Source organism: Canis lupus, chromosome 28 (genome assembly GCF_003254725.2).
Source record: "Canis lupus dingo isolate Sandy chromosome 28, ASM325472v2, whole genome shotgun sequence".
Taxonomy (NCBI): domain Eukaryota; kingdom Metazoa; phylum Chordata; class Mammalia; order Carnivora; family Canidae; genus Canis; species Canis lupus.
This window is the reverse complement of record NC_064270.1, coordinates 35,205,905-35,230,357: the sequence shown is the minus strand read 5'-3', so window position 1 is coordinate 35,230,357 and position 24,453 is coordinate 35,205,905. Positions and strand designations below refer to the sequence as shown.

General features: G+C 42.6%; 1 protein-coding gene across 2 annotated transcripts in view; it reads left to right on the top strand.

The window, feature by feature from the left end:
• Positions 1 to 24,453, top strand: part of DHX32 (DEAH-box helicase 32 (putative)) — a 57,318-nt gene that overhangs the window by 10,426 nt on the left and 22,439 nt on the right. For both annotated transcript variants that reach the window (XM_049103574.1, XM_025467596.3), the window contains exons 2-3: positions 10,058 to 10,573; positions 21,020 to 21,213. In XM_049103574.1, the coding sequence (XP_048959531.1) occupies positions 10,283 to 10,573; positions 21,020 to 21,213 (485 nt within the window). In that variant the 5' untranslated portion in view covers positions 10,058 to 10,282. The remainder of the gene's footprint in view (positions 1 to 10,057; positions 10,574 to 21,019; positions 21,214 to 24,453) is intronic.

The following is a 24,453-nucleotide window of genomic DNA, read 5'->3' as shown; positions in this document are numbered from 1 at the left end:
CGAAAAAAGTAAGCCCCAAATCTGGAAAGATTGGGACACCTGGGTGACTCAGGGGTTGAGCGTCTGCCTTCAGCTCGAGGCGTGATCCCAGGGTCCTGAGATCGAGTCCCACATCAGGCTCCCCACATGGAGGCTGCTTCTCCCTCTGTCTGTGTTGCTGCCTCTCTGTGTGTGTCTCTCATGAATAAATCAAATTTTTTTTTAAAATCTGGAAAGTTTAATAAAGCAGAATCCCTGCTTTTGAGGGGTTCGTGCATTGGCATTCCCTAAAATTAAATTTTCTTCCACTTGCCATAGAATGTGCAACATAGTTTATCAATCTATTATTGTGTTATTAAAGTTACTGCAAAATGATCAGGAGATCTTTCTGTATATAAGTCTACAAAAATTTAAATTACCAGTGGAAAATAGTATTCTTAAATTAATTGTGCAGGATTGGTTATTTTAGCTGCATTTAATATGAACCAAATTGAGTTAAAAGTGGATCTTTTTTTTTTAATTTGAGGGTTTTTTAAAAGCCAGCTAATTTAATTTGCCAGCTAATTAAATCAAAACAAAGTCACTTGTTAGAAGTCTGGAGATAAGATTTATAAAAAAAAAAAAAAAAAGATTTATTTATTCATGAAAGACACAGAGAGAGACAGACACAGGCAGAGGGAGAAGCAGGCTCCCTGTAGGGAGCTCATTGTGGGACTCCATCCCTGGACCCCAGGATCACGCCCTGCGCCCAAGGCAGATGCTCAACCACTGAGCCACCCAGGCATCCCAGATTTTTTTTTAGTGAATTCTGAACTGAACTTTTATCTTGTTCAAGAAAGGTTTTAAGTAGATACTAGAAGCCAAATAGAATGTGCTTTGGGGAGCTCTGAGCCAATTAAAAGCAAACAATAGGGTAACCTTCTAAAAATCCTAGTAATCACAAGCCCATTGTTTCAATTCGAGTATAACATGCCTTGGAGATAAAGTTTACATATTAAATATTTGACTGTAATGCCGCATGGGTGATCACAACCATGTTTTTCAAAATTTTTCAATGTTTTTCTTTCCATAAGAGAACTACATTTGTTTTGTTCTGTAGTATTTCTTCCAGACCACTCTGCCTGACATCTCACATAGCATCAAGTATTCCTTCAGCCCACAGCTCAACATGAGCCCTTGTTCTTTTATGCAGTCAGGAAGCAGTATGGTACAGTGTGGTTAGGCATATACTGTACACTTAACTAGGGTTAAGCTGAGATCAGACCACTTGACTTCAAGCACCTGCTCTCCCAGAGACGAGCTATTAGAAGCTGGATAAATTAACTAAACCTCTGAAGGCTTAAATTTCCTCATTTGAAAAATGGAAATAATAAAGTAAACCCTCATGGGGTCTTTAAGAGTTTAAATGAAATAATCCATACAAAGTGTTTAAGCACATAGAGCATCTGGCACCCAATAAGCACACTCTATAAAGGCTAATTGGTAAATTATCATCATTACCATTATTGCTATCAGCCCAACTCTAGGAGCAGTAGAGAACCATGTTTCTCGAAGTGTGATCTGCAGACCAGTTCCAGTCCATAGACGGTTACTGGTTGGCAGGAAGATAAGGAACTTGTGCCAGAATGTAAATAGACTATGGCACTAATCATACTGTTGCACTGAGCTGACGTTTTTAATAGTAAGACTTCTTCAATGAAGGAAGCAATGGGTTGATTTATATTCAGTGCAATCTCTTTATGTTGCCACAAATAAGCATTTTGAATAGAATTGGCATAGCATATTGGATCAGTGATCCTGTTCTCTAAAAAATAATAGCCCTTTATCCTGAAGACAGTTATTATTCATTTGTAATGCCTCATTAACCCTCTCTGTTCTAAACATTATAATTATGGGTTACAAGGATATTGTTTATTAGTTCAGCAAATATTTATTGAACACCTAGTCTGTGCAAAACCCTGTGTCTTTTTTTGTACAAGTTGTAAAGATGGCTCACAAATGGATCTTGACTTTAGTAAGTCTGCAGAGCATCTAGAGGGAGAGGACAAAGTGAAAATCTGAATAAATGTGTTGAGTACGTGTAGCAAGTGTTTCTGTTAGTCCTATAGCTTGGTTCCGAAGGTTCCACGTAGACAGATACCTCCTTTTGCTGAGCTCTTCCCATAAATGGCTAGAATTAATACTTTTTATTTTTCAATACTTAGACTAACATAATAGAGATCAGTGTTCACTTTATCAGGCATAGTGATTCAAACAATTAAAAAATCTGCAACACTAGGGAATCACTGAATTAAGGGATACAAATGACAAAAGACAACTTTTTCAGATTAGTATTTACAGAAGACTCATCTTTAGGCATTTTTAAAATTATTGGTTCTGTTTGATCCTGTATACAAATATTTAATGATAATTTACTGCTGTTCGGAATATGAGGAGACATTAAATAGATACCAAAATGTTTCTCAAGTTTCAACAAATTAGCACTGAGTCTTCAAGAAAAATTCATTGGTCAAATAGTGGCAACACAGATTTGGGAGTCATATAAAAAGAATACTTTTTTAAAAAGGCAAGATATGTGTGTACTTATTCCCTTTTCTCTCAGAACTTGTTCCCCAAAGAGTAGAGATAAAAAGGGGTTGACTGTGAATTAGATCACAGAACAGACTATTTTCATAGACCTATCAGAAAATGATTTAAAATACTCAGGTCAAGAAATGTTATTTAGTTTTCATAAATCTTAAGAATTCTTGTACATGAAAATGATTTTTTGCCTGACTTGGTAAGCCAACTCGTAACCCCATTATGTGTTTCATCCTGCCATTTGCCTTAAACTGTTACCAGCTTTCCTAGAACTAGATTCACTAATGACTTTAAGAAAATTATGATCTGGGATCCCTGGGTGGCGCAGCGGTTTGGCGCCTGCCTTTGGCCCAGGGCGCGATCCTGGAGACCTGGGATCGATTCCCACGTCGGGCTCCCGGTGCATGGAGCCTGCTTCTCCCTCTGCCTGTGTCTCTGCCTCTCTCTCTCTTTGTGACTATCATAAATAAATAAAAATTAAAAAAAAAAAAGAAAATTATGATCTTTAGTATTAAAAATATGTGATATATCAAATTTAAGAGAAGAATTGTAAAGAAAAGCAGAAAGTAAAAATAAGAATTTCAATCACAAAATGACAGGGTGAGTTAGACCCATGGCACTTAAAATAAAACACAATCTTTTTAGTGTATATACCATCTTTGGTGATCTGGCCCCATCTGCTCTGTGAGCTCATCTGTACCAGAGCCTTTCTCCTTTTATGTACCAGCCACATCTTCCTTCTTCTAGTTACTTGACCATAAGACTAAGTCCGTGTGTCGTAGACCATCTCTGTTCCACACCCCACACTCTGCCTCACTGGGCGGTAAGCTCCATGAGGACAGGACCCAGACCTGGCTGTTTTCTCTGTGGCACTGGCCTGTTTGCAGGGTAGACACTTAGTGAGCACTCGGGTCCTGGCTGAGTCAGTAAACGGAAGGCCAGAAATACAGGGATGGAAGATGAGAAAACTTGAGGACAGAGAAAACCTATTAGATCATGAATAATACCTATAATAAAACAGACAGATGGAAGTCTTAGAAGTGGAAAAATCCCTAAAGAACGGAAAGTGATTCAGTCATTAGCTGCTCAGCCTCTAATTGCTGATTAAACACCCACAATATTCAGGCTCAGACTGTGGAAATTACCAAAGAGGGCATCGCTCCAATAACCGTCTAAGTAGCGAGACCAGAAGCGTGGGGGAAAGGATGGTAGGTAGTCCAGACAGCTGAGGAGCTCCCTGGTATCTAAGGACGTTGCCTCGTCCATATCGGTTATTTCCAGGCTGCTGGGACCATGGGTGGCCCAGAGCAAGCTTGGGACGCGCCTCCGACAGATTGAGATCTCAGCTCTGCTGTTTTCTGCACCGTAACTCTTCTGGAAGAAGAAAACGGCTTTAATGTTGAAAAAAGCATGAGCTGTGGTTTGGGTGTATGAGTCAAGGGAAAACTAAGAACCTGTACAAATATTTCAGTTTGGAGAAATATTGCCGTGTCTGGGAATTCACGACAATTTCAGGCCAGAGCCTTTGGAATAGCATGATTCTGTGATTGCATGACTGGAAGGGGACACAAAGTCACAGAAATCCAGCAGCACAGTAACAGTAGGATGTCGGCACGAAGTGAAGGTGTAGGGAAATGGGAGGGACCGAATCCTGAGGAGTTTTAAAGGACGTTGTCACAGACACAGTGTAGGGCAACTTGGAAAAGTTGAGTAAAAGTACCTCTGAGGTACTAATGTCACTCAACAAATGCTGATTGAGTGCTTAGCAGGTGCCAGGCTCTTGTAGGACAGCAGTGAGCAAAATAGACACAAATCCCTGCCTCCTGGTGTTGGCCTTCTGGTGGAGGACACCAGCCATACGTAAGCAAGATCAAGAGGTCAAGTGTAGACTTTGCTGGACCATGGTGAGCATCAAGGGGAAGGAACAAAGCAGGAGGAGGCTGGGAAGTGGGTATGAGTCGCAGGGGGTGTGGGTCAGAGTTTAGACAGGGTGGCCAGTAAGCCCCTCATCCAGTTGACATTTGATAAAGACCTTTACAAGGGGGATGCCTGGGTGGCTCAGTGGTTGAGCATCTCCCTTTGGCCCAGGGTGTGACCCCGGAGTCCTGGGATCGAGTCCCGCACTGGGCTCCCTGCCTGGAGCCTGCTTCTCCCTCTGCCTGTGTCTCTGCCTCTCTCTCTCTCTCTCTCTGTGTGTGTCTCTCATGAATAAATAAATAAAATCTTAAAAAAAAAAAAAAAAAAAAAAACCTTTACGAGGAAAGGGAGCTAGCCTCTGGGACACCTGAGACAAGGACATTTCAACCCCAGGAGCAGGCGCCGCGTCCTGAGGCCAGTCCTGAGGCCAGCCCGTGCCAGGGTGTCTGAGGAACATCCAGAGGCCACGTGGCTGGAAGGGGGGGGGGAGGGGAGAGAGCAGTTGGAAACAAGGCTAAAGTTGTGCTGAGCCCAGGGCCTCCAACCTTGTTGATCCTGTTAAGTGGGGTTTTCCCTGGAGTAAGATGAGATGGGAAGCCAGTAGAGACTGAGCAGAGGACATGTGAGCTGACTTTAACGGGGCCACCGTGACTCGGTTGAGAAGTGATTGATAGGGCCAGGAGTGAAACCAGAAGGCGAGCCAGCAGGCTGCTGTAGTGATCCAGGTGACCACCTGCTCCCAGCGGAGCACCAAGGGTGCTTGATGTATTTTGAAAATAGAACTGACATGATCAGGTTGTTTTCTGTTGCTTCTATGACAAATCACTGCAAAGTTAGTGGTTATTTATTCTCTTCCAGTCTGATAGGTTAGAAGTCCATCGAATGATCAAGGGGTCAACAGGGCTGTGTTCCTTTCTGGAGACTAGAAGAGAATCCATTTCCTTGTCTACTCAGCTTTTAGAGGCCACCCTCTCGTTCTTTGGCTCATGGCCCTCCCTCTGTTTTCAAAGCCAACAGCACTGTATCTATCGCTCTGGCCCATCTTCCATTGTCCTCTCTCCCTCTGACTATAACTGGGAAAGATGGTCTGATACCAGGGCTCTCAAGATTAGATTGGACTCACCAGGATAGTCCCCCTAGCTCGAGGACTTTACCTTCATGACATCTTCAGCCCTTTGTGGCATTCAAAGCACACGTTCCTAGGTTCTGGGGATTAGGATGTGCACATCTCTGTAGGCTTATCAGCCTAGTACATCCATTGAAGGAACAGATGTGGAATTCAAGATTGAGAAAAATCAAGAATAACTTCAGATTTTTTGGTCTGAGCAATTGAAGGAAAGGAAGTAATTGGTGTGGAAAAGACCAGGTTTGTGGCTTTGAGGTAAATATCGAGAGCTCGGTTTAGGACATAGTTTGAAATGAAATGCCTTTTAAAAATCCACATGGGATGTGATGAGGCAGTAGTAGAACATAGGAGACCGAAGATTAGAGTGAGGATTGACAGGACGTGTAAATGGGAGTCCTCCTCATATAGGTGGCACCAAAGCTGTGAGACTGAATGAGACCACATAGGCCCTGTTCGATCTCTGCAAAATCCTAATGTTGTACCTTTGAGAATTTGATAGGTGTGAAGAATGTATTTATAGTAAATTGAACACGGAGGAAAATGTCGAAGAGGAGCATTGAACCATAAAACCTAACCCAAAGTTTCTCAGGACAAATTTCGCAATCTTGTTTTACATAATCCCTTGCAAACTTTATCTTTTCTGTGAACTATATTTCTAGAATTAACTGCATCAGAGTCAAGGATCCAGATGACTAAGACATAGCTCATCTTACACCAACTTCTGAGTCTTTCTTGTTGAGGGAGTTTCATGTTACATTAGCTCTGTGTTGTTTTCATAAATGCTCATTTAAAAGTCGTAATAGACTCACTTCAAAGGGCAGTCCTTGACAAATTATGCAGGCTACAATTTATATGTAAGAATGCTTTGAAAAGGAGCAAAAACCAATCTTTCTGGTTCTTGTAGTGAAATGTACCTGATACTGCTAACAGAACAAATTTTATTAACTTTTATTTTGAGTGGCATGTAACCTGCCATGTTTGTTTTCCCTTCTTGGTACTGCTAAATCTGCCAAAGGCCAAAACACGGATCTCTTGTATGTACTTAATTACATCTAAGAAAATACTGATACGGCTTGTGCCAGTTGCAGAATAAACGCAGAGAGGTGTTGTGTATCATGAAAACTCCGCCACTGCCCCCCTCTAAATCTGGAACTCAAACTACGGAGCAGCAGAGAGTCCCTCTGAGTAGTGAAAACAGATTGTCACAAACTTCATAGCTCTGCCCCTCAGACTCCTTGGATTCAATATAGAACCTTTTGAGGACTCAACCTTTACAAGTATTTTTGTCAAACAAGCCTAACTGGTTTCTAACATGCCTGGTAGAGTTGGTCAGAAAAGCAGACAAGGCCCCGCTAGGTAAGCATGTTGACCACAGTGTGACATGGGTACTGAATCCCTACAGAAAGAGGGGCTCCGGGGATGCCTGGGTGGCTCAGGTCATGATCCCCGAGTCCTGGGATAGAGTCCCACATCGGGCTCCTCGCAGGGAGCCTGCTTCTGCTTCTCTCTCTCTCTCTCATTAATGAATAAAAATAAATTAAAAAAAAAAAAGAAAAGAAAAGAGGGGCTCTGGACCAGTGGATCCTTGGACCCTAAAGTCTGAGGACATCTTTCTGTTTGGGAACTGATGGATCAGTGACCCCAAGTCATGAAGAGAAAGTTAGGCTGTTCTAGCAGGCAGAGGTCTGGGTATCTGTTGCTGTAAGGCCAAACCCCCGGAACGGAGAACCTACAGAAGTGGTGACCGTGTGTGTTCCCTCTCACGGTCCCTTGGATTGACTGGGTGGCCGTGAGTGCTGCTTTTGCCGGTCATGTTGGCTGGGCCTGTGGTCATCTGGAGAGCTGACCTGGGGAAGGGTCTCCCGTGGCTTACCCACATGGCACGTCCGTACTGTCTGTCAGAGGAAGCCCAGCTTTAGTCCCTTCCCAGTGGCCTCTCCGGTGGCTTGGGCGTCTCACAGAATGACAGCTGGCTCCAAGAGGGCGTGTTCCAGTCATGTGAATGTGGTTCAACATCCCTTCACCGCATTCTTTTGATCACAGTGATTCACAGGGCCAGACAGGGGGAGAGGAAGTAGACTCCACCTCCCTAGGGGAGCCTGCAGAGCGTGTGCAGCCACCTTCAATCCACGTGACACAGAAGTGGGTGATGGAGCTGGATTGTGTACATGTGCTGAGGGGGCCTGGTGACTCTCCAATCTCTGGAGACATGCCGTTCGGAAAACTCGACTCTTCCCCCACAGGCTCAAAGTGGTCAATACTTTATAAATAAGATTTTACTTTAATTACAAGATTATTGCCCCTTTAGGGAGCATTATACGACAAAGAGACACATTTCAAGGGTGTTTATTTGGTAAAAAATAATAGCTTGTTTTGTTTTGGTAAAACAGTTCAGAAATTGTTCCTATGGCAATCATTGGTCATAAGAAGAGCAATTTATATGTAGAATGAGAACCTCTAGAAGGAATTCTAAGCAGAATAAAGGAAAAATGGAATATAAAACCAAATGTTAACTTCTCTTAAGCAGTGGAGTTTTTTGATTCTTAGATACCTTCTCAAAGTTAGCTTGTCCTGTGATTTTTTTAAAAAATATTTATTTATTCATGAGACACACACACACACACACAGAGGCAGAGACACAGGCAGAGAGAGAAGCAGGCTCCTCGCAGGGAGCTCGACATGGGACTCGATCCCAGGTCTCCAGGATCAGGCCCTGGGCTGAAGGCGGCGCTAAACCGCTGAGCCACCCGGGCTGCCCTTGTCCTGTGATCTTAAGCCATCGTGTTTCTTGGAGCTGGCTCCATGTGGTCTCACCCATAGGAGCAGCAAAGAGCTGTGCCGTTCATCCATACTGCATTTATGTTATTATACCATTTTAATTTTGAAGCAGCAGCTTTCAGAATGGATTTTGAAGAACTCTACCTTTGATGAGCTAAAACATCCTTTCTCTCCTCCCTCTAGTTATTAGTGGCATGTAACCTGCCATGTTTGTTTTCCCTTCTTGGTACTGCTAAATCTGCCAAAGGCCAAAACACGGATCTCTTGTATGTACTTAATTACATCTAAGAAAATACTGATACGGCTTGTGCCAGTTGCAGAATAAACGCAGAGAGGTTATTAATTTCTCCCTCTTTTGGCCTATTTGTGTGTGAGTTTATAAAAGTGTTGGTCCTGACCTCAAAGTATCCTTAGGTGTGTTATAACTGAAGCCCCAAGAAGGCACTCAACAAGTGCTTCCTGAGTGTTTCCCTGGAGCCTGGCTTGAATAGTGAAGAAGCCTGTCGTATTACATAGGATGAGGAGCTAGCCCTGTGAGCCCCCTAAACATCTAAAGCAATGGTTACCATAAATGGGGTGCTGTGAAAAGAGTAATGTAACTGAGAATATCATGAATTATAGGCTATGCTGTGTTCTTTTTTGCTTGAGTTTCTTCTCTGTGTTTCTAGTTTTTACCTGGTTAATGGGAAAAGGGGCTTATTTCCAGCAATATTGATTGGATTTTTAAAAATCAATCATAATTGAAAGATCACTTACCTGACACGTAGGGAATAAGTTACTGGAGTAAATTTGCCCTTGCTTGGGTGACTTCTTCATTTAAAATGTTCTTAGGGTGCCTGGGTAGCTCAGTCGGTTAAGCATCTGCCTTTGGCTCAGTTCATGATCCCAGGGTCCTGGGATCAAGCCCTGCATCGGACTCCCTGCTCAGTGGGGAGTCTGCTTCTCCCTCGCTCTCTGCTCATGCTCTCTGTCTCTCAGATAAATAAATAAAATCTTTAAGACAATAAATAAAATAAATATTTTATTGCCTCTTGAATCTGACATTTTGGGCTCAAGACCCTGGAATTTCAAGAAGTATGTGTGAGGTTTCTGGTTTGATGAAACCAACAAAAGATCTTATTAATAAAAGCTAACTAACTGTAGCCTGAGAGGGAAAAAAAGAAATCCACTTTCCTTACCTGTCATAGTAAACCGGCATAAGCAAATGTAAATGAAATTTTGTATAAAATCTTCCTTTAAGCTAGAGAATTTCTTAATTAAAATTAAACCAGTGTTAGGGGAACACTCACTGGGCCCTCACAGTTTTCCCCATGACACGATCCAGCATCTCTTTTGCGGTGGAACTAGAGACCACATGGTGGAGCCTTACAGCCACCATGTACCCACCCCCCCACTCATCCCCCATCCCCTGGTTCACTGTCAGGGCCTGTGCTGGAGGTTAGGCAGAGAGCACCCGGTCCAGTGTGGAACTGTCCCCAAGCTGGCCAGGAGAAAATTGCAGCTGACCAGACTTTAAGAGCTAGCCTGAATTATTCCTGGTCTTTCAAATAGGCAGCAGTAACCAGTTCACAGAAAAAAACCCATTACTGCTTCTGTTTTGAACACCTGTGCTTCTTTCTTTTGCACATCTTGTATGTGTACCTGATTATCCCCCTTTTTTTGTTTGTGTGTTTATAGTGCGATTTATGGACGGTCGTTCAACGTGCAGAAGAGTGCTTACCTGAGCCAGCACAGAAGGTAACCGGGCGAGGAAGACCAGATGCAGATTTGAGGACTTCAGCTTGCGGAGACTTTGAACCAAAGTCTTGGCGATTAAGACGTCCAAGTCTGTATCAACCCTGTTCGCAGTGGGTTATTGTAGGAGAAACTGGAACATATGATGCCAGCTGCTTGAGCTCCCTCATGGACAAGATGGAAGAGGAAGAACTGGAATGCCCAAACTCTGCCTCTGAGAAACGCTATTTCCCCGAATCCCTAGATTCCAGTGATGGGGATGAGGAGGGGATTTTGGCTTGTGAGGATTTGGAACTTAACCCTTTCGATGGTTTGCCATACTCATCACGTTATTATAAACTTCTAAAAGAGAGAGAAGATCTTCCAATATGGAAAGAAAAATACTCCTTTATGGAGAATCTGCTTCAGAATCAAATTGTGATCGTTTCAGGAGACGCTAAATGTGGCAAGAGCTCTCAGGTGAGTAGCCACTACAAAATACCATTTGCTTTATGTGTTGTACTTTTTTTATTACTTAAAAATAAGCATGATGTCACAGGATAGCGTTCAGGTTTTTTTTCGTTTTAAAAATTTTTTTTGTTGTTGAGAGAGAAACAGACAGCAGGAGCGTAAAGGCAGAGGAAGAAGCAGACTCCCCACTGAGCAGGGAGCCTGACGTGAGACTCGATCCCAGACCCCAAGATCATGCCCTGAGCCTAACTAAGGCAGACGCTTAGCCCACTGAGCCACCCAGGCACCCGAGCATAGTGTTCAGTTTTAATAATGATATCTAAGCCAAAAAATAGAACAAAAAATAGAACAAAAAAAGAGTATTAGCAATTCAGGCACAACAATTAAGTTACTTACTTGGTTTTGTTTATTAAAGTCAGCTGAATAACCATTATACCTATGTGGATATTAATTGTGTTTAGTGTACCAGTAAATTTTCTCCAGAATAGTAGATAAAAATCCATTCAGATTGTTTCATTGCTCGTATTACATTTAAAAGATGTGATAGATGTTATTTGCCTGCCACGGATTCGGAGATTAATTTCTGTGTCTGCGTGCCCAGCAGCCTGATGATTGAGGTGTTTGGCTATGCTTATTGGCAAAGCTGGTTCAGCGACAGAAATTCAACAGCACAAGAAAATTATTTCCTAGACTATAAGAAATAAGTGAGTGGCCAAATGCCATCCTGGCCCCAGGTCATACATTTTGGAAGCTAGTATGGAGGATAGAATTAGGGTAGCTAGTTAATGAAAATGTATTGTCCAGGCTATGGTTACCCCTGAACTTCCAGATTTTAGTAGTATTTATATTTTGCTTTAAAATTATAAAGTGTTGGCAAATGGAACACCAATAAAAAATAAAATTATAAAAAAAATTATAAAGCAAGCAGTAAGTATGTTTATTACAAAATTCATGTATGGATTCTTGGCAATGTAAGAATTAGAATAGACCCTAAAGATAATCTGAAAGAATAGAATCCCTTCATTTTTCAGAAGGCGAAAGCAACCCAGAGGGATTTGATAATTTGTCACATAACTTTCTGAGTTGGAATTATAAGAACATCTTCTGTGCATTGCCACTTTCAGGTTGTTACCTCTGAGACATAATTGTTCTGACTTACAGAGAGGAGGGATAGACAATAGGTGGTGGTTCTCTTTAGAGCTGCCAATGTCAGAGGTTTGCTATGAATTATTATTTGTTGCAGTGAGTTATTGTAACAACGAATTCTTTTGGTCTGTTAGCAAACCAAAAGAATTCTTGGTTGAAAACTGGGTATAATATTCTTGGTTTCTGTGGACAAATGGCAAGTTAAATGATTTGAAATTGTTATTTTACAATAAATCAGACTTATGAAAAGTTGCAAAAATAGGTCAAAGATTTTCCATATGTTGTTCACCCAGCCAGCTTCCCTAAGTGTTAATATTTCACCACATTGGCTTTATCATTCTCTGTCTTTCCATGCACACACACAGACACACGGACATGCACATTTTTTATTTCGAACCTTTTGAAAGTTAACGATATAATGGCCTTTGCTTCCAAATACTTCAAGTTTTACTAAAAACAGGGCACAGCGACACTGTAATTATCAAAGTCAGAAAGGTAAAATTGACATTTCATGATTATCTAATATATAGGCATTCAAATAGCATGACTTTCCCTACTAATGTCCTTTATAATAAAAAAAAAAGTATTTTTCTGGTCTAGAATCCAATATAAATTACATTGCATGTAATTGTCATTTCTCTTTAATCACCTCTAGTCTGAAACAGTTGCTCAGTTTTTCCTTGCCCTTCATGACCTCAACATTTCAGAAGAGTACCACTAGGTGTTTTGTAGGACATCCCTGAGCCTGTCTGATGTTTCCTGAGGATTAGATTCCAGTTACACATTTGCGGCAGGAAGACCACAGAAGTGCTGTGGTGTCCTCCTCGGTGCATCCTATCAGGAAGCGTAATAAGATTTTTCCCTTAACTTTAATTAAATTTGATAGCAATGAGGTGATGATTTCCTTGTTGTTCATCGTAAAGGTATTGTCTTCCCCCATCATTTAAAAAATGTGGGGAGATTCTCATACCCACTGCCTAATGGAAGAAATAAGGTGCTGTTATTCTCAGAGGCTGTTGTGTGGCCCTTCCCCATACTTTACCCACTTGCTTCCACAAAGTAACTTGTATTAATCATTTCTTGCCTTTCTTTATAGCTTTACTATGTTTTTGGTATAAACACCATTAATTTCGGTTAGCCAGTTATTCACTATTAAATGGACATATTGTGTTCTTCTGAGACCAGCTTGTCTTGCCCAGGTGTTACTGACATTCAGCCAAAACAGTGATGCTCTAACCTGAGTCTAACAGACTCCCCTGGAGGCCTTCCACAACCGACTTGCTGCCCCGCTGACCCCGCCCCTGCCCCAGTTTATAATCCAGTTGGTGTGGGGAGGAGAGCGTGGTGGTTAACAAGCCCAGTGATGCTGATGGTCTTGAAACCGTGCTTGAAGAACCACGCATGATCCTGATGCTTTAGAGCTGGGTTTCCTGTGCTTTTCCTCTTTATGCTGTCCCACTGTGTGACTGTACCACAGGTTATATATCCGTTCTCCTGATGGTGGACATTTGGGTTGCTTCCAGAGTTTCCTATTCCAACAGTGTTGTGATGACCATTTCTGGCTTTTTTTAATAGGCTCCATGCCCAGTGTGGAGCCTAAACTCATGACCCTGAGATCAAGACCTGAGGTGAAATCAAGAGTTGATGCTTACCCAACTGGGCCACCCAAGTGCCCCGTGATGAGCATTTTTGTATATCTTCTGGTAAATATTCTCAAGAGTTTTTACACAATGGAGTAAAAAAAAAAAAAAAATCAATGATTCACTTAAAAAAAAGTAAAAGATATGAGGAGATACTTTGAGACAATATAAAGTATGCTTCTCATCGTGTGTTTGCCTACTAGTTTTAGCATCCTTAGATCATTCTTTGACATTATGATGCTGATAGGTAACCAAATCAGTGATTTCTCTACTTCTGACATTCCTACAGTTAATATTTGGAATTCTTCTGAAAAGCTAAACTTTCTCTTCTTTCTTTCTTTCTTTCTTCTTTCTTTCTTTCTTTCTTTCTTTCTTTCTTTCTTTCTTTATTTAAATATGGGCACATAAATTCTTTCTTTATTTTATGGATTATAAATCATTACTAAGCCCATTTATTTAGTTCAGATTGTCCCTGATGTGGCCTCTGGGAGCCCCTTCAGGGTTTCTGTGTCCTGCTCACATGACCACATGGTTCTTGAGCACTTCTTTGCTCTTTCTCAGTAAGACATTACAGGTTCCATCCACCAGGAGCCCTGGTTCCTTTTAGTGGAGAATTGTGCTTAGACACCAAGATTGGAGCACTAAGTGGCATTGCCATTGGCTTATCATTGTTTCCTGGCCCTGTCAGCTATAACAGAGCAATGAAGTAAATTTGAGGGTGTGTGTGCTACTCCTCTCCCTCTAACTCTGCTTCTCTGTTTCTAGCTCTTTTTCTCTGTGTATTTCTTTCTACATATATACACATATATATTTGTCTTTCTTTCTCTGTGTGTGCGTCTTAAAAAAACAGAAATTCCTGCCAATGCCAGTTTCACACCACAGGGTTCATTATGACCTTGCCCATTTCCTAAAGTTTTGGTTTGTTAGGAAGAAGCTACTGTTGAAAACTGGGTATAATATTCTTGGTTTCTGTGGACAGATGGCAAGTAAAAAAATTATTTGAAGTTTTTTTTTTCCCCCTGCTCCCTTCTCTGTGGGAAACCTGCCACTCATTATTCCTGATAGCATTACTTGTTCAGTCTTAGAACATACTCCTAATGTAGCTTCAGAATTGCTAACCCAAAAAAAATAAAAAAATAAAAAAAAAAGAATTGCTAACCCACACTTTTGGTTAAAAAAAAATTAAAAATATATACCCCGCGTTTTTCTTTTAGAATTTGTGATCTCTAAGGGCAAGAATTATCATCATCTGTAATATATTATGTGAATACCTAACAGCAGTTTCTGCTGTCATCGTTGACTTCTCAGCCATTTTCACAAATAATGCTGGTTTTCTGTTAATTGAGAAGTCAGTGTATATCTTCAGGGTGGGAGAAATCAAAATAGGACTCAGATGATGGGAAAATGGGCCTATTCCAAACTAATTTAAATAGTGGGAGCACTGGTTGTTTTCTCAGTTCTGGAAACAGCCTGGTTATTTTTGAGAGAGCTTCCAAGACTACTTTGTTCCTCAGAGTTTTAAACCTTTCTAACAAAAGCTTGTCTTTAGACCCAGGCCTTCTAAAGAGAACCACAAACATTTTGCAGGATTTTAAAAATCCATCGCACTTTGGTGCAACTGGCATTTTGTGGCTGCCCTCGGGAAAACAGGACAACCTTTCATACATTTATAGAGCCTTTTCCTATTGCCTTTTTCAGGGGCAGCTTTATTAAAAAAAAAAAAAAAAAAAAAAGCCTGAAAGAGAATGGAATATCTTTAGAACTATCTATTTTTTTGCTTCTCCTTCTTTAGCTTTTGTCCTGAAATTTCCCAGGAAACGGATGGATGGGTTAGTGAGGTGGGTAAGTGCAATGTACCTGAGATTTAACCTAAATTCAGACTCTACATGGTATAGAACATCTCCACCCTATTGAGTAAACTTGTCCACTGTTTTCTGCTGGTAGAGTCCACCTGTGTTCACTCAGTGTCAACATATGTACAAATTATGATATCCAGGGACATGGGATACTTAATTCAGAAGGGGACCGAGTGCTCAGTAATGTATCCCGGCGTCGTGGCTCACCGTGGGAGCCTTGGGAGTGTGCTCAGGCACAGGCGCTCTGCAGTGATGTTTTTGCCGGGGTTCTTACCTTTGGGTGAGTCCATGGTCCTTACGGTTCCTTTCCACTTTTGGATCCCGTGCCTCTGGTCCTGAAATAAGGGCGAGCGAGCAGAGCCTTGGCACTGGGCGCAGCCTCGATGGTCCTAGGAAGCAGAAGAGGAACCAGGCTGTCACGGACAGACAAGCGATGGAAAATGAGGGTTTGGGGACCTTTGCAGGTAGGATGTGTTAACAGGAGTAGCCTTGTGTCTCACACCTGACTCTGTCTCACTTCATGTGTGCACGTATCTGTTCGGTGAACGGAGAGCATCTCTGGCAGCGGGGGGGGGGGCGGACAGGAAGGACAGGAAGTCCTCGCGGTGTAACTCCGTGGCTGTCCTCTCGCCACGGTGGCCGGCGGGGACCCGAGTGCGGATCCCGCCACTGCTGCTCCCCTGGATCGGGCCCCCCGACGTCCCTGCACCCCAGCACTCCCGGGCCCAGCTGCCGGCCTCTGGGCCCGTTGCCTGGAGATCGGAGCGCCTCTGCTTCACTTTGGGTGTGTACAACCGGGAGAACTCCGGCTGCCGATTTATGTTGGCGAAGCCTCGATGTAGATTAGGTTCTGGTTACTCAGGGGACTCCTCTTACCTGCTCTCATCGGCTGATGGGCGGGAGGTACGAGCCCGGGGACGCGTGCTCTCGCCGTGCACTGTGACACGGATTGCCCACCTCGCCCGCCCCGGGGACAGCTGAGCTGGGCGCTGGGACAGAGCTGAGGCGTGCTTCAGGCTTTAACACACTTGGCACATCACACGTCCAGGAAATGGCATTTAAAAAATGGGCTGAGGGAGGAGCCCCTGAGTGGCTCAGTCGGTGAAGTGTCTGCCTCCGGCTCAGGTCATGATCCTAGGATCCTGGGATCGAGCCCCCGCAGCGGGCTCCCTGCTCAGCCGGGAGTCTGCTTCTCCCTCTCCCCTGCCCCTCGCGCTTGCTCTTTTCTCAGATAAATAAAATCTTAAAAAAAAAAAAATGGGTTGAGGGAATATAAAACAATTGTGAGGTAAGTTCAAAAGGAAAATATTTGCAGTCGTGATTTCTAGTAGGGAGAGTTTCTAAACCAAATATATAAATTTGGGTGTTGTCTAATTGCCCAGACTCCCATGAAAATGTGTAAACAGGTTCATTTTTTTTTCATGCGTTAAAAGAGCAGTTTCCTGTTTTGTTCTCCAGATTGTACAACTGTTGCCACGTTCTGCAGTGTTACGTAAGGCACCAAGCGGCCTAGAACCCAGTGTTTCTGTCTGGAAAGAGTAAAACCAAGTGCTTGAGAGAAAGGTGCAGGTATTACGATCTCCAGGTTCTTGGGGAGCCAACCTGCACGGGGTTCTGGACGCCCGGGGCAGGGCATCTTCCCCAGAGAAGCCATGGAGGGAGGAGTGAACTCTCGAGTAGGGGCAGGTGTGATTCCTTGGTGAGAGGGTAAGGGATGTGGGGGTAAAGAAGAAGCCCCGACCAGAGGAGAACGTAATGAGAACACGGTGTCTACTGTTGGCACAGAGAATGCAGGTGTGCCCGGGAAGCTGGAATCCTGGTGTCCCTGGAAATGATGAAACACCCACATTTCTAGCAGTTGCTGAATCATAACTTTTTTTCAGCTGATACTTTGAGTTTCCTAAGGTGTCCAGCTTGACAATGGGCCTTAGCTGGTGTCGAGTGATTGAGAAGGTGCATAAAAGCCAGAGACATTGTACCAAGTAGGGCGAATGAGTTGGTATCATGGCGTGTGTGTCACTCACTGCCACTATCCATGTGTAACTGTTCACATGGGCCGTGTGTCGTGCGCAGTCAGGGCCACACTTGTGGGCTCTCTGCCATTAGGCGTGACTACTTGTGCTCAACTTACAGTTTGGCTGTGTCAGCAAACATCCCTACATCAAGCACCCGATGCACGTGGTCAGTCTTTTACTGGTTATTTTAACTGATATCATTTAGAAGAGCTGATCCCGTTTCCGAATTCCTCTGCTTCGTAGGTGAATAATTTGCTCGAGTGTGTGAGGGGAGCAAAAAAGGACAATGAAGACTGTTGGATTGTTACATTTATTGCACTGCCAGACCTGTATGATGTTTATACCATTATAAGTGCACCGTAATATATAATCTTGCAGCATTTGTTTATATGAGTAGATAGAAATAAAAGAAATGCAGTCAAAAATCCCCATCAGTAGCTTGGGAACGTGGCCCATAATTGTCTGAATCACGCATAACGCCAGACTTTGAAAGCATCTCTCCTGGATCTTAGAATAATAACCATACCGAGTGTACCCAGGTGTTTTAGTGAAGCTGGGTGGTGTGACTTCAGCCCAGTTCTACCTGTTGTGCAACAGTGCCTGTCTTTATAGTGTTGCCTGCCACTGCCCTTAGGCCGGAAAGAGTGATTAAAAATGTTGATGGCTAAGAATCTCAGGGCTTTGGTTGCCACCTTTGTATAAAGATGCTTGGAAGCACCTGCCGTGTGGTGGAAGTGACACGAGACGAGAAATGGGAGGATTTGGACCAGCCTGGCTGGGCTGCACGCTGGCAGTAGGACTTGGGCAAGGCACCCTTCTAAGACTTCGCTCATGTGGAAAGTGAGAGTGTGGCCGATGTGCCTTCCAGAGTTCCCCCTCCAGCTCTGAAATCCTGTGACTCGTGTGCCTGAACCTTGAGCTCCAGCCCCTCAGCGCTCCCGGCTTGTTTGTCATTTGCTCTCAGATTAGCTACACTTGGGTATGGTCCCTTAACACCACTGACCCCACACCTTCCTGGCTCCCAAAGGTCATCTCCCTCTCCTCCCAGTTCCTCCCTCCCCCACAGAAACACCTGCTGTTTAGCTTCCTTCCTTCATTTTATTTTATTTTACTTTCCACTTTTCTATTCTTGTTGGTGATACCATCACCCTACTATCTGTAGTTAGAAAGTCTTAGAATATGTTTCTTCTTGTGTGTAGTTATTCTGCTGGTGAGTACTACTCATGCTTCCTTTGCAGTGAATGTCCCTTGCTTTTATTACTTTTCTCTGAGTCCAAGCCCTTCCCTTTCCTTCTTTTTTTTTTTGTGATATCCTTAACCTTCCATCCATCCAAATATTTATCATTCCTATTTGTTCCTCTGTGAAGTTTTGGGGAAAATATGAGCCACACGTGTCCAGCTTAAGGACTCTCCAATCTAGTGGGGAGACAAAAATGAAAACAAATGGTTTTCACAGAAATGATGTTTGCAGTCTTGGACGCCTAGAGAATGGACCCTGATATGAAGGGAATCAGGTTAGAAAGGAAGGCTTTGGCAAGAATGAACAAATGACTTAGAAAATGAGGGAGACAGGAAATTTCGGGTGATGTGGTGATGGTGAAGCAATTCACAGTAACGTATACAGAATGGTGGGCTTTTAAAGTATTTTTGGGAAATCTAAGGAATGTGTTCATCAACTGTTTATTGAATAAAATTACTTGAGGGATGCCTGGGTGGCTCAGTGGTTGAGCATCTACCTTCGGCACAGGGTGTGATCCTGAAGTCCTAGGACTGAGTCCTGCATCGGGCTCCTCACATGAAGCCTGCTTCTCCCTCTGCCTGTATCTCTGCCTCTCTCTCTCTCTCTCTCTCTCTCTCTGTCTCTCTGTGTGTGGGTGTCTCATGCATAAATAAATAAAATGTTTTTTAAAAATTACTTGAGACTATTTGGTGACCAAGATAGACAGATCCCTGGTCTCCCAGAGCTTATAGTCTAGCAGGGCAGGTGGACACTGGGAACAGATCAGCAGCTGCAGGAAGGGTGATCCATGTGTGGTCGCTGGGAGTGCCCTATGGGATCTCGTGCCTAGGGAGTCACACTAAACCATGTGGAACAGGTGTTCCAGGAGCTTAAAACTGAAGGGTAACTCATTCATTCAACCCATTTTACGGAGAAGAAACTGAAGCTTAGAGAAATTGTGATTTACAAATAACAAACTAGTTGGGACACTTGGCTGGCTCAATCAGAACATGTGACTCTCAGGCAGCCTGGGTGGCTCAGTGGTTTAGCACCTGCATTCGGCCCAGGGCATGATCCTGGAGTCCCAGGATCAAGTCCCACGTCGGGCTCCCTGTATGGAGCCTGTTTCTCCCTCTGCCAGTGTCTCTGCCTCTCTGTCTCTCTGTCTCTCTCTCTGTCTCTCAAGAATAGATAAAATCTTAAAAAAAAAAAAATAAGGACATGTGACTCTTGATCTCAGAGTCTTGAGTTCGAGCCCCACACTAGGTATAGATATTACTAAACAAACCAACCAAATAACAAGCTAGTAGCAAACCAGGCTTGGAAGTCTGGACTTTGGTCCCTGGAATGCTTTGTAGTTACCTAGTATGCCCTGATTCCACATTTCCTGGGTACCGTACCTCAAACCTTCATCTTTCACAGAACACAGTGGGTGCTGAATAAATTGTTGATTAGTTTCCAACCTGTTGACAAGGCTGACACCTGTCTTAAAATGGAGGAACTACATTTATGCTATTTATTATTAGGGATTAGTGTTCTACAGCAGTTTTTCATTTTGAAGTTACTTAGGATTTTTGGTTGTGTTTATTTTTCAAATTATAGTGAGGATTAAAATCTAAGAATTCTTTGCTGGGTCTACTAAATAGCAAATCTCAAAGTAATTAAACATGTTAAAACCTTTAAGTACCTTAGATCTATTTAAAGACACTTTGGAATGATTTATTTTAAAGACCCAGGTAACAAAGCATGGCTTACTGACAGTACCTGAGGTTATAGCATGCAGATGAAACATGTACTTTCCAGTGTACTCATTCTAGCACAAACGAACCTGATAAATTGCTCTATAATACATATTCAGTAAAAGGATCTTTAATATAAATGACTTAACAGCAGACTTACAATCTTTCCAAATCTGGATGGATTGATTGACGAGCTCAGTGGATTTATTTTACATTGTATTTAGATAATAAATGCCTGTGTATTTTATCTTCTATTACCAGGGAAATGTTGAGTCCGCCTGTCTGGTTATTTTGTTATGATCATTTAGGTTTAACTGTGCATGCTTTAATTTGGAGTCACTATTTTTCGTTGAAATGTCATTTCATATTTATATTGCTTAAAACACAGTAGTAGATACGAGAATCCATTTTTTTTTAGATTTTATTTAAATTCAACTTACTTAACATATAGTGTAACCAAAAACCATATTTTTGATGGAGCTTTCTTGTAACCAGGAAGAAGCTAACAGTCTGTAAATGCATTAGTCTTTTCAGAAACACAGCTGAGGTTAAGAATTTTTTTTTTAATTTTGCTTATTTTTATCTACTTTTTTTTTTTTTTCAGTCTGGAAGAAGTCAAACTTTCGCAATCCTCGCTAACCCCAATTTGTTCCAAACTTTTTAATAGGAATGACCCTATGCAAAAATGCACATTGTTCAGACTTTCACTGAGTAAGATGTAGTGCATGCAGCCCACTGGTGACTCATTCGTGAAAGAAGGAATTATTTACAAGACGAACCCTTGTTGTTTGGTAGTTCTCCCAGAGGAAGCTGATCCTATCTCATTTTTCCCTGTGACAGGTTCCTCAATGGTGTGCCGAGTATTGCCTCTCCATCCACTACCAGCATGGGGGTGTGGTATGCACACAGGTCCACAAGCCCACCGCCGTGCAGCTCGCCCTCCGGGTGGCAGATGAGATGGATGTGAACATTGGGCATGAAGTTGGCTACATGATCCCCTTTGAAAACTGCTGCAGCAGCGAAACCATCCTGAGGTGGGTGTGGGGGGGCTGGGTCTACTGGGTCTGATGACGCTCTGCAACCCTCGGAGAGCGTATTCTTATGTTCTACATTATAAACGTCTGTCATGTGTCATAGTAACTGGTCAGTCTGTCACCAGCCAGCCATGCACTGGTTGTTTTCCTGCTCTGGCATCATCAGGGACTTCGTGTCTAAACTTCTTCCATAACTCCCCATAATCCTCAGGGAAAAGTCATGACTTGTTGGGTTGGACCCAAAGACCATCAAGCTTGTGCTTCTCAAATTCCTCCTCATGATGGGTCCATATAGGTTATCTGTGTGGCAGCCATGTCAACCCATACCTGTGGTTCTGTTTGTGCCCACGTGCCCTCTGTGTGGAATGACCATGCCTCTTCTGGGCATAACTAATGCCTTCTAGGCCTGCAAGACCCCATGCAAGGCCACTTGCTCCAGGAAGGCTTCCCTCACGCTCCTGTACTGCGAGTTACAAAATACTCTGCTGGACCTCTATAAAACTTGATACCAGTCTTCATCATAGCAGGTTAGATCAGTGTTTTTCTAACTGTACTTTTCAGAGCCTTACGGGTTCCAAGGATCCTTCTCACTAGCTACCACAAGTAGAGGGAGCAGGGCAACTTTTAATCTCTGTTTTTAGCTTCACTGTGAGATTTCCATTGCGCAGAGGGTTCTAAGAGCTTCACACACAGAGGAAAAGAGAAAAGAAAAAAGATAATTGGAAAAAAGCAGGGCTCTGGGGCAGCGTTTCTCAAGAAGTTTTATATCATGGGCCACACAGAAAGTAGGAATATCCAGCAGCACCTCAAGGAAATGGTCAAAGCTGCTTGGCCATCCCAAGGGCTTCATCTGCCCCAGGCACTACCTAACCACTCCCAGGGGCTGAGGAGACAAGTTTCTTGGGAACAGTATATCGCATCTGTAACTCCTTTGTGTGGCACACCACTGGGGAAGCTCTGCTCTAGTCTAGGGGTGGTATATATGGTGTAGTGCAGTGTGGTATGGTATGGTATAGTGGTACAGCGGTGCTGGTTCTTACATCCTTATATCCCCAGTGTCTGACCTGCTTGTTTCATAGGGAACATGCAGTAAATTTGCTAGCGGAAGGAAGGAATAGTACCCTCTCCTAGCTAGGTAGAGAGACTGGAGCCTCTAGTGGAAAAGTCTGGAGACTTCTCTGATTCAGAAAGGCCATGAGACTCATTTGGTTTGTACTAAGCTGCTTTCCCTCAAATGTTTATCTTCAAAAATAGAAGACACAGGTCTTCAGGCTAATGTTAAACCCTAGGGAATCTTTCCATCAACAGTGATATGACATCAACTTCTTGAAGATAGAACCTTCTGCTCTTATAGCCACGGTGTCCCCACATCATCAAATTAGTATGTATGTATAATCAAATAATCTATGGATGATACAGATGAAATAGGTAAAAACCTCCCTGAGTTGGAGAAAGCAGGACATATGACCCGGAAGGAGTGAAGAAGGATCTTTAAGCTTGACAGATTCATTCTTTATCCCTTAGATTTTGAAGTGGCCTTTCAAGTGGCCATGATATTAATTAAAGGACAGCTCTGACTATATTCTAAAGTTAATATAGATATTTTTACATCTTTTTTTTTTTTATATTTTTACATCTTTAATGCCATCTGGACTTTGGAAAACTTTTGGCAGGAATTCTTGGATGTAGTCACTTTTAAAATGAAATATTACAGTATTGTTAATATAGATCAAGTGCATGTTTAATTTCTTTTTAGAAATCCACAGAGATAAATAATTGTGGAGAAGTCTAATAATGTCAGAATAGGTCGAAGACATATCTCCTGTTGGGAGTTGGCTTCCATGTGATTATCTTATGGCAACCCCTCCCCACCAAGCATTCACTTGTGACAGTCAAAGGAAGGACTACAATTTATGTTGACATTCCTTTTTAGTTTTATCTGCATGTAGGATTCTCTCAATATGGCCAGTAGCTTTCAGCTGTGGGGGCTGCTGAAGTGCAGGTACTCCCTGGAGGTGGTGGGATGTAGTGGCCTGCCCTGGCCCCTGCAGGTCCTACTTCCTGCTGCCTTTGCTCAGGGGCCTGGCCCTCACATGGCCTTTTTTATCTGCACTTTGCCATTAATCTCGTTGCTGGGATACTGTTCTCTCTTCTCCACTGTCCCATCCCCCCAGCCAGTGGAGAGTCAGCAGATACTCTGACCTGTTGCTAACAGAGTTTGAGTCACAGCAAAGAGATCCAAACTAGTGAAAAGCCCCCTAAGATCAAAGAAAGCAGTTCCCCATCTCTCTCCTGGTTTCCTGTGCCCTGAAGAGGAGGTAATGTGGCAACGTTACCTAGAAACGTTGCTAGAAAAGGAGGCTAGAAAATGTGGCAATGTGGCTAGAAAAGGAGTGTCCCCACCATTTGCTCCCCTGAGCCCTGCACAAGCCATCTGATCTCCCCATGCTCAGGCTTCCCCATCCAGAAGACGGGGTGCTTACTCTGCTCACAGGGTGGTTGTTTGGGCAAAATAAGCTAATCCGTGGGTCTGATGCATGAGCACCCTGTACGTGTTAATGAAACTTTCATTATTAAGGTAAATCGGAACCAGATTTCATTTTCTTAGAGATCTGTGCTAACCATGATTTTTTTAAAAAGCTCAGATTGACTAGCTATTTAAATGAGAGGATTAAAAGTTACCTATTGACTATGGAAGGTTCTATACTTGGTATTGTCTTTTTCATTTTCTTTTGTAACCCCTTAGTATCTAATCTGTTAGGCACATAATAGACACTTAGTAAATATAATCTTTATGCCTGCTACCATTTTGGGGGGATGTTATATGTAATAACGTAGTTCTTCTGTAAGCTGTTTTGTGGCCTTTTTTGAAACCGTGGATACCTAAATTTATACCTAAAATAGTCTTTCTGAACCAGATATCCATACTTGGAGAAGTGACACATAAATTTCAAATATGGACTCTCTTAAAAGAATTACTCAAATTTTCATTCCAGGTCAAATTCAATATATTTAATTTCAGAAAATATTATTAAAGCTATCCTATATTTTATTTTTAGCTTTCAAAAATTCTGTTTTAGGAATTTGAAATATAAACTACATTTCCTGAAACCTTAACAATATGTCTATTTTTTTTTATAGTTATCAGGAGCAGCACTTTTAAAAGCACTGTACACATGATCTTATTAACACAAAGGTAGGAAGTAGATCTCTGTGTTATGGAGAAAACTGAAGGTTTGT